At 58.3% G+C, this 9,964-nt stretch overlaps 1 protein-coding gene across 2 annotated transcripts; it reads left to right on the top strand.

Moving 5' to 3' along the window:
* Nucleotides 1-985: 985 nt before the first annotated feature.
* On the top strand, nt 986-7,303 carry TSPAN1 (tetraspanin 1). 2 transcript variants are annotated; one of them, XM_053950456.1, is made up of 8 exons: nt 986-1,052; nt 2,691-2,755; nt 3,792-3,998; nt 4,405-4,479; nt 5,180-5,278; nt 5,640-5,777; nt 6,256-6,339; nt 6,577-7,303. In XM_053950456.1, exons 2-8 carry the CDS (start codon nt 2,699-2,701, stop codon nt 6,628-6,630), a joined length of 714 nt encoding a protein of 237 aa, XP_053806431.1. In that variant the 5' UTR covers nt 986-1,052; nt 2,691-2,698; the 3' UTR covers nt 6,631-7,303. The 2 variants fall into 2 exon arrangements, with proteins under 2 accessions (XP_053806431.1, XP_053806430.1); XM_053950455.1 differs by lacking the exon at nt 986-1,052 and adding an exon at nt 2,533-2,567.
* Nucleotides 7,304-9,964: the final 2,661 nt, after the last annotated feature.

The following is a 9,964-nucleotide window of genomic DNA, read 5'->3' as shown; positions in this document are numbered from 1 at the left end:
GACAGCACCGCGATTAACATCGGCTGCGTGAGGCACAGGGACAGATCCTCCCCTGAGGGACACACACAGGGCGAGGCACTGCTGGGACCCACCGGCAGCCCCCCTTATCACCCCTGGATTTACACCCCGGGACACACAAGGCAGAGGTCGCAGCACCAGATGGGGCAGCTCCTGCTCTTGGGACTCAAGTCGTGGTTTTGCACATAGCCACAGAAATGAGGAGGATTGCCCCGGAAGCGGGAGCTGCAGCCACAGGGAAATCAGTGTGGTCTCACTGCCTGGTCCCTCCCAAGGTGGGGGAATTGGGATTTCCTCAGCTCTCCAGCCAAAATGCTTTGACTCCTTTCAAAGCTGAGAACTGAAATATTTCAAGACATCAAAAACTTTTGGCTGATGCAGATATTTATTTCTCTGCATCAGGAGGTGGGAAGTGATGAATTCAGCACAAATCAGCAACATTCAGTAACTTCCATCTGCAAACCCAAAGTCGGGTTCATCGCTGGCACATTGCAGTGTGTCCATCCATCCTGAATGCCCAGGTGTCTGGGTGCTGGACAGACAGCTGGGTAGGTGCTGCCCGCCCAAAACAGACATGTGAAAGCCCTTTGCAAGGGACTCACCTGGCTGAGGGTATCCCAAAATCCTGTCAGTCACAGACTTGGCTGGTCTCCATGGCTGGTGATGCCTTCGGCTTCTTACCCAGTGCTTTACCAGGAGGGAAACTGAGGCCACTTCTCAGCTCTCAGTGTCCCAGGGACAGGCTGCTTGGAGGAGCTTTGCTGCCCCTGCCCTGGTGAGAGGCATCCCCATGCTCCAGGGGAGGGGATGCTGAGGATCCAGCTGGCCTGTGGGAGAGGATGGGGACAGTCGGGAGATGGTGTGGCCTTGCTGGGTAGCAGGGACATGAGAATGTCACTGGACTTGTCCTTCTGTGGTCAGGTCAGGCCTTCCCAGAGAACCAGAAAATCCAGCCCTGGCTCCCTCATGGGGCTCAGGTGGGGGATGCTGGGGAGCAGCCAAACCCCAGGCTGCGGCACCAGGCGCTGGACGAGGTGAGTGGAACAGTCCATAGCTTGTCCTCATTTTTTCCCTGTGGCTGGCAATGATTGGGAAGTATTCATGTATTTGCCAAAAATTATTTTTGGGGTGGGGGATTGTGTGCAGCAAACAGGGCTGGGGGGGGCAATATGAGAGGGGGTTTAGGAGCAGCTGTCCCCCTTTGGGAGAGGAATGAAGGCTTGGCCCCGACTCTGAGCAGCTTCCTGGCAGCTGCTGCAGGAAAGGGCTGAGGCTACAGGCAGTGAGGGGTCTGGGGGCTACAGCCCCCAGCTGCAGCACGGGTTGTGTTCATACCCAGGGTGCCTGGGAGGGTCAGAGGCTTCCCCCAGATACCACTGCAATTTGGCTGGAGCCAATGGGGCTGACTTCATCCTGCTGAAATGTATCATTACAGCCAGGCAAGGAATGTGCTGTGGGGTTTTGGGGGAGCTGGTTGTGGGGTGGAGCGTGCTGGGCACACAGAGCCTGGTTTCCTGCAGGATGAGGTCTCCCCTGCCTCCTGCATCGCTCTGTGGTTTGATGACAAGTTGAAGGAACACGCTGTTGGTACTAGTGAGGAGACCAGCACCAGCTCCTGCCCCAAAGGAGCCCTTGGACGGGCAAGGACCACTGCCAGGGTCAGGCCTGGGGAGGCAGCATCTCCCCCTCCGTGCGGCGTGGCTCTTGCAGTCCTCCTCTGTGGGAAACCAGCCCTGTTTCAAAGCGTCTTCCCAAAGAAAATCACTTTTGGCAGCCCTTAGGCAATGGCAGGTCTCCGCTGACTGCTCCAGTGCTGGCATCTGTCATGGCTGTCACTGTCCTCTCCCGCCGTCACCCTGTTGTGTCCCCGCCAGCAAAAATCCACCTCCCTGTGCAGCAGTTGGGGACGGCCTGTGCAGCTTTGGCTTTTCCTTTGCAAACCGGCTCGTGCGGCCGTTCCCCAGCGCCCTCCTTTGCCAGCTTCTCTTTTGGCCCAGGGTATTGGAAATTTGGGTTTTGGAGAGATCCCTGCCTGAGTGGTGCCGAGAAGGGGGAGCAGCAGGTCACCCACAGAGTCAGCCTGCGAAGACGGGGTACCCCAGCCTTGGCTGGCAGGGGGAGGCCGTGACCCGCGGGCTGAGAGTGCTGGGGGTGCCCACAGCTGCAAAACCCCAAGCACAGTGCCCAGCACGCGGAGGAGGGCGGCGGGGTGGGACCCGCGCAGCTGCAGCCTCCGGCACGGGCTGAAACACCGCCGGGGCTGATAGCGCTGCCCCCCGTGTCCCCATGGCAGGAGGGACCCCGCGGGGACCCGGGCAGGGAGCCGGGAGGGCGTCCCGCGGAGGCTGCCAGCAGCAGAGGGCAGCAGGGCTCCGGGCTCCCCGCGGCACCGAGGGGTGGCCCCGGCGGGGCCGGACGGGGCGGGGGGGCTCCGGCGGCGGGGGCGGCCCCGGGCCGCGCCCGGTTAAAAGGCGGCACCGGCGGGGCGGTGGCGGCACAGCGGGCTGGGGCAGGACGGGACAGGACGGTGGGATCTGCTCTCCCTTCAGGTAAGTTGGGTCTGTCCCTCCCCGCCCGTGGGGACCCCCTGGTCTCCCCTAGAGGGACGCTGGGCTCTCGGGGTGACAGCAACTGGGTGGGGGCTCCCCCGGTAACCTCTCTACTCTCCCCAGGTGCAAAGATGGGGTGCTTCACCTTTATCAAGGTTATGATGATCCTCTTCAACCTGGCCATCTTCGTAAGTGCGCCCCGGGGGCTGGGGGCTGCGGGAGGGGGTCCCGGGGAGCCCCCGGAGCCGGCTGTGGGGTGGGTCTGGCTGCGCTCTCCTGCCCCTCCGGACTCTTTCTGTGGGCGATGGGGTGGAGAGTGTGGGCAGGTGGGTGTAGGTGGGACTTGCAAAGCCCAGGGGGCTGTGCCCTGCTCTGGGGACAGTGGCTATTGCATCAGCTGCCCCTGTCCCTCGCTGTGCTGAAGCTTGACAAGGTGCTGATGCCCCAGAACAGTGGGTTTGCTGCGTCCCTGCCTGGGGGTTCTGCCTCTGTAGGGGAGCAGCCCCCGTGTGTGACTGTGGCTTTGGGGTTCCTGGATGTTGGGAATTCAGAGCACACGCGGGCTCTACTCCCACCCAGGGCAAAGGGAGTAGAGCTGGCAGGAGCTGCCCTGGCTCTGCAGGAGCCACCTGGAAAGGGGTATGGTAGGATACAGCCTTGGGAAGGAGGGGGTGCAGATTCTCCTGGCTCGCTCTGCTGAAACACTCCCTCTGTAAAGCTCCTGCCAGGATTTGAGTGTGGTGGGGAAGGTCGAGTGGGCAGAGGGGAGGGCTGGCACATACTGCAGGTGGCCCAGAGTTGACCTTGACCAGGAGTACATGACTGTCTGGGGTCAGGGGCTGCTCAGCTTCTCCTCTGGGTGGGCAGGCAGCCGCCCTCTAGGGAGGAACTTGTGGCAGTGTGATGGTGGCCAGTGCTGAACTGGCCCTGTGGGATCGTGGGGAGGCTGGTGGCACTGCTGGCTTGGCTGCTCCACTGCTGGCACTTAAACCCCTCAGGCTGGGGAGGGGGGCAGCTGTGACACTGCCCAGGGGATGTGCTGCTGGTGGGGTGTGTGTCAGGGTACTGACCTGTCTGGCAGTGCCCTGAGCTGCCCACAGTGCCACAAAGTCTTGCTTTGGTGTGGTGAAAAACTGCCAAGGGGAGAAACACCTGTGCCAGGGCCTTGCCTGAATATCAAGTCTCATGCCTACCTGGAAGCTGACATTGCCTTTCTCTTCCCAGCTCAGTGGCGGGACCCTCCTGGGAGTTGGCATCTGGGTCAAAGTGGACGGAGAGTCATTCCTGAAAATATTTGGGACGCTCTCCTCTAGCATCCTGCAGGTTGTGAATGTGGCTTATCTCCTCATCGTCATTGGTGCCATCCTGCTGGTGATCGGCTTCCTCGGGTGCTACGGTGCCCAGAAGGAGAGCAAATGTCTCCTGATGATGGTATGGACCATTCTGACCTCCAAATCAAGCCTCATTTGAGCTGGGTCTGTGGTGGGAGAGACCCGATGGACAGATTTCACTGTGGAGATGATCTCTGTGGATGTTTCCATGTGGTGGCAGTCTGGGTGGCCCTTGGAAAAACAGTGCTGGACTCAGCCTGCCCCAGAAAGGGTGAGAGGAGGCAGGAGGGCGTGCTGAGTTGAGGTCTCTCTTGGAGCGTGTCCAGAGAGCTCAGCCCCATGCAGGTGGAGGGCTGGAGGACCCCAAGGTTGTGTTGCTCCTGCCCAGGAGCAGAGCTGAAGGCAGTGAGGCAGGAGGGCTGGAGCCCTGCAGAAGCAGATGAGCTCCAAGGGCCCCTGAGGATTCTGGCTGTTGGTTTGACCTCCCTCCCCTTGCTGTGTCCTAGTTCTTCTCAGTGGTGCTGATCATCTTCATTGCTGAAGTTGCTGCTGCTGTGGTGGCTCTGGTCTTCACAGGTCTTGTGAGTGCAGTACCTGAGTCTTGGGTTGGGCTGATCTGGGACATGTCCTACCCCTTGGGAAAACAGAAGACGTGGGCTGGCAGTGCTGCCCATGGGTGTGGGTGCTGTGTAGTGGTCAGTGCTGCAGGAGGAAGGGATGTTGGTCACTGCTGGCACCAGCTACGTGGGCAGGCTGGAGTAGCCTGAGGCTGGTGGGAACAGGGGTTCCTGTTATATCATAACCCTCATATTTTTAGGACAAGTTTTGCCCACTTCTTTCTGTCAAGCCCCTCAGTCCCCAACCAGCTTAGGCTTGACACATTCCCACCTCTGAGGGTAGGAGCCACTGGGTGAGGAAGTCCCTATTGCCTCATACTGAGCAAACTCACCCCATTATTAGGCACCTGAGAAACCACCTGGGGGGAAAGGTGACTGCCTCATTAGGCACTGGAGAAGTCAACCGCAGGGCAAACTCATTCCTGGCTCCCTCACTTAGGCGCTTATCAGATGACTCACTGGGCATAAATGACCTTGTGCCATAAAGCACTGGTTAGGGGGGGAAGGGGAAAACTCTCTGTGGGTCAAACGGACATGGTGTGACTTCTGCCATGCTGGGTCTTTTTGGTCTCCTCTCCATAGGCTGAGACCAGTATGGGGGTGCTCAGATCTGTGGTGCTCCCCAGGACCTTCTCTGATGGTGTTTTTCTGCCCTTTCTTCCAGGCAGAGACGTTACTGACAGGTCTGGTGACCCCGCTCCTGAAGGAGAAGTATGGGGTGAATGACACATTCACACAGATCTGGGATGTCACCATGACAAAGGTGTGCTGAGCCCTGTGGACCTCACCTGTGGGTCGGGATCCTCCCAACATGGGCTTAGGTGGTGCACGTCTGGGTGGAACGGTGAGATGGAAGTGGGGACACATCACAATGCTGGATGTGCTGAGCTGTCACCACCTCCTCAATTTCCCAGGTTCCTGGGAACTACCTGCTTGGGACCTAGTGGGGTGAGAGCTGGATGTGGGACCAAAACCCTGGTCCCAAGGTGACTACTGAGCAGCCCACTGAAGCAGGGTTGAGCTGGGTGACACCTTCCATGAGCCGGTGGGGTCCAGATGGTGTTGGAGCCTGGAGGGACATCTGAAGGATGCTCTTCCCATCCCTTCCTCTCTCTCCCTCTTAGGTTCACTGCTGTGGCCTGAATAACTACACAGACTTCAACAACTCCTACTTTTATAAGACACACCAGGGCTACCCCAGGCAGTGCTGTGACATGCAGAGCACCTGCAACAGCACAGTGGCTGCAGAAATGGCTGTCCAGGTATGGCTGTGCTGCTGGCTCTTGGCTGCTGCCAGAGCCTCACTTGGGGGGTGCCTGGGCACGGGAAGGAAACCTTTTCTGTAGCTCCAGCCCCAGCTCTGCACATGGTCGTCCCATGGGCTTTAAGTTCTGGGGGAAGGCTGTGGTGGCCTTGGCTTGTCCCTGGTAGAAACAAGTAAAGCTGTTATGTTGTTCTGGTCCTAAAGGGAATAGAGTAGCATGCCTGGTGCTGGGCATGAACCCAGGCACCACTCTGCCTTTTTGGGTGATTTTCCTGCTTCTTCCCTTCCTTTCTTTGCTCCCCACCCAATATTTATTCTTAGAAGTGGCTGAGTTGCCCCTGAAGCCTCAGACGTTCTCCACGGCTGTGTGCTCTGGGTTGGAGAAACAGTACCTCCCTTCCTGGGGGATGCTGTGCCCTGGCAGGTGGGGTATTGCCACCTCTTGCCATCCTCACCCATGTGGTTGCCTCGTGCAGGGCTGTTTCAAACAGATCTTGGAAGAAATCAGGACCAACGCAGGAGTGGCGGGCGGCGTGGCAGCCGGCATCGCTGCCGTGGAGGTGAGTGCCTGAGCACTGCTGTGCTGCCTCCTCCTTGTGCCTGGAGGTGGGGCTGGACCAGCCTGGGGGGCCCAGGGGGCTGGTGCAGCTCCACGGACCACCTGCAGCTCCAGGCTACTGAGCCTTCTTCCCTGGGCAGGTCCAGCCCTCCCCCGTGGTGTGCTGCGACCCAAACCCATGTTGGGAAGGGGAGGGAGGCTGCACCTCTAAGGCTGATTTGCACCTTGCCCCCTCCAGATTGCCTCCCTGGCCGTTTCCATGTACCTGTACTGTCAGCTGGATAAGAAGTGACCCCTGAGGCAGGAGGATGACCTGCCACCCTCCCATGCTGGGGTGCACCTGTGGCGTGCCATGCTCTCAGGGGGACCCCATCCCTCCCTGGGCCTGATGCTCTCCTGTGCACTGTGATTTGTAGCTGTATTTTGATCTACTGAGCTGGGATCTGTAGAGTTTGTGTATATTTTTGTACTGATATGGCGTACGGAGCCTGTACATAGAGATTTGGGGTGTTTTTTGATTGGGGGGGCTATTGGGAGAAGCTGCTTGGTCTGTTTGGCTGATGCCAGCAGGAGATAAAGCAGCACAGGGGCTGTTCAGGGCTGCTGATCTGGCAATGGCACAGTGATGCCTTGATAAACCCCTGCAGGTGGGTGCTGTACTGCTCTCACACTGTCCCCACTGTGTCCCCCTGCATCACTTTGAGGTGGTAACTGCACCCTCATTGGGGATGTATCTACTCCTGCACCCGTTTTCTGCCAGCCCTGGCCTTGTTGCCATGTGGTCCCCTGAAAGAGGGGCTGGCTGGGTGCTGGCTGGTCTCTGCTCCTTCCCTGGCATGGAGACAGCTCTAATGGTCCCTGGCTCTGCAGGGGCTGAGGCTGCCCCATACCCTGTGCCACTTTGTGCCTGAGCCCCTCTCCATGCTGTAAAGAAATGCAAATAAATTTTTCATCTTGGATACAAATTATTTTCTAGAGTTGATCTTGGTGCCGCCTTTAATAAATACCCTCTGCTGGCCGGGGGGGGCAGTGTGCAGGGATGGGGGCTGCCTCACCTCCCTCCCCCCTTCCCTTCCACATCCTTGCAGGCAGCACAGCCCTGCCCACAGCCTCCCTGCCGTCCTTGCCTGTGGCTCCTCACCTGTTCAGGTGCTTGGAAACAGAGCAGCCCCGTGTTTGTACAACACACAGGGTGTGGGGGGGCACCACCCTTACATCCCCTGCCCTCTGCAACAGCCACTGCTTGCTCACAACACCCAGCCAGGGACTGAGCAGCAGCTTGGCTTGAAAGGCAGGGCTGGCTGAGGGGTTCCTGTGTCCCCATCAGCTGCAGGAACCTGGAACGGGGTGGTGGAGAGGGATGGATCCTGCCAGCCCCACCTCTGAACATCTCCACCCCAGCACTGTCCTGCACTGCCTGTATCTGATGCATCTGCCCTCCCTCTGTGTCAAGGATGTGGGAGGTATGGGTGGGCGTGGGGGGTTTCCAGACACCCTCTTTGCCCCCTGCTACTCCCTCTCTTGCTCTTGAGGATATGCTCACTCTGCCTCAGTTTCTCCATTGCAAAAGCACAGCTGGGGTGGTGCACCCTGTTTTTGCCATGGTTGTGGGGCAGAGCACGAGGGCTGTGGGGCAGGGAAGTGAAGGACAGGGGTGGTGGCAGGAGGCCAGTGTGCAAACAACCTCCCCAGCACTGCCTCATTCTGCGCCTGCTGTGCACCCCCTTATCGGCTCCTGCCCTGGTAATGAGGCTGCACCAAGGCACTGCCGTGGTCTGGCATCTCCCTGGTGCCATCCAGTACCTGTCACACGGGCAGGAGCAGGCAGGGAACAGTGAGAACAGTTCCCCACACTGGGTTACTCAGTCCTGAGGACATGGTGTTTGGCCCTGCCCCATGACAAGGTGTGGGGCGAAGCTGCCGGAAGACAGCCTTGTCTTTCCCGGACTGGTGAATAAATAGGTCCCAGTTGTACCATAAACTGTGTCACCTCATGGGTGTTGTCAGGGCTTTTATGCCTCAGACCTCTCCAAGGATGCAGGAGCTGCCAGGAAGCCCTTCCTGGAGGTGTTATGGTGCCCAGGAACCAGTTGGCACAGAGCTGGGCACACCTGGCCGTGTCCTCTTCTGCCCCCTGTTTTTGGGATGCCTTGCAGAGCTGGCTCCTGGCACACACCCTCTCACCATCACCCCTGTGGGGCGGAGCAGGCTCAGGGGTGAAACTCCTGGCTTCCACCTTTGCAACTCCTCCTAGCCATGGGGTTTCCATGGGTCAGAACAAGCTGTTTCTGTGGCACTGAGTTTTGTAAATAATCCTGCAACCACTGGCTTGGTCCCTCCCCTCTACCTGCTGGGAAAACTTGAAGGACCAGTTTCTCCTCACGGATGCGGATGCGATTCCTCCCAATTGCCCTCTGCGGCTCTTGGCTGCCCTGGCAGCCAAAATTACAGCAGTGGGGGGTAAACTGGACTGGTACAGCCTCCCTGTGCTCCCACTGTGCCCCTGCCCTCCCCTTCCATGCCCAAGCACTGCCACAGCCTTTGGATTCTCCAAGGAGATCCCATTCCAGCTGCTCCCCCACCAGCCCCGTGGCACATCCCAGTCCACCACGCACCCACACTATAGCTCACGTGGGTGCTACCAGGCACCTCTGCACCTTATATGCCTTAAACTTGCCCAGTTCTCACAGACTGGCACTCCGGGGCAATTAGAAACTGACAGCACAAGGCTGAAAGGTCCCTGAGGGCTTGTGGCGGCAAACAGAAACTTCCTTATTGCCCCTGGAATGGCAGGAGATGGCTCGAGAACCTGTCACATCTGGGTGTGTGCCGAAGTGGGGGTTCTTCTTTTCCACCTGGGATACAGGGTGGGGGAAGGCAGGAGGGCAAAGTCTCCCTGCAGGGACCTTGGGCAAACAGCCAGTGCCATGATGGGAGCCACACAGAGACCCAAATTCCTGGAGATTTGTGAGATGCACTCTCCACCAGCGTCACTTGCCCCGAGGCACAGCAGGCGAAACCCTGTGTGGTGCAGGCACCTGTGCTGGCAGGGAGTGGGCAGTGATAGGTAATTTAGGAAAGGAGCCACCCCCTCCTTCCTGGGAATTAGCATCCATGGGAACAGGTACATGAAAAGAAGGAAGAGGTGCACCTCTTTGGGTTTGTGCTGATAAAGAGGATAATAAGAAGCAAAAGCAAACTCATCCAGCATCAGCTGCCCAAGGAGTGCCTGCTGTGGGGAATTTCCCCTGTCTGCTGTAAAAGCTGGGACAGGATGTTCCCAGACTGGGAGAAGAGGATATCCTTGAAGGGTGCAGGCTAGTCCAGGGGAAGAAGTGAGGCAATGCACACTTTCCCTGGCATAGATTGCCTGCTTGACTCCCCATATCCTCTTCCTCAGAGATAAACCATCCTGAGTGCCAGCCTAACCCCAACAGTGCTTTCTAGGCAGCTTCCTGCCCTAATTATTTTGTTGGGATATCAGAGGAGGCGATGCAAGGGCTATTCAAAAGGCAGCAGGCAGGAGCTGACATTGAACCTGGTGTGTTAATCATTAATGCTGCACTGGGCAGGGACGGCACAATAACCATCACAGCAATCCTGGATACCCAGTTGAAGATTAATTT

The sequence above is a fragment of the Vidua chalybeata genome, chromosome 9 (genome assembly GCF_026979565.1).
Source record: "Vidua chalybeata isolate OUT-0048 chromosome 9, bVidCha1 merged haplotype, whole genome shotgun sequence".
In the NCBI taxonomy this organism is placed as follows: Eukaryota; Metazoa; Chordata; class Aves; order Passeriformes; family Viduidae; genus Vidua; species Vidua chalybeata.
The sequence above is the reverse complement of the archived record's forward strand: the minus strand, read 5'-3'. Positions and strand labels throughout refer to the sequence as shown.

What these genes read in the sequence shown, in the direction of transcription:
- TSPAN1 (XM_053950456.1), top strand. Translation starts at nt 2,699, where the DNA reads ATGGGGTGCTTCACCTTTATCAAGGTTATGATGATCCTCTTCAACCTG. An exon ending in TCTTCAACCTGGCCATCTTC is followed by an intron (nt 2,756 to 3,791) that starts GTAAGTGCGCCC and finishes TTCTCTTCCCAG; the next exon opens with CTCAGTGGCGGGACCCTCCT. An exon ending in GCAAATGTCTCCTGATGATG is followed by an intron (nt 3,999 to 4,404) that starts GTATGGACCATT and finishes GCTGTGTCCTAG; the next exon opens with TTCTTCTCAGTGGTGCTGAT.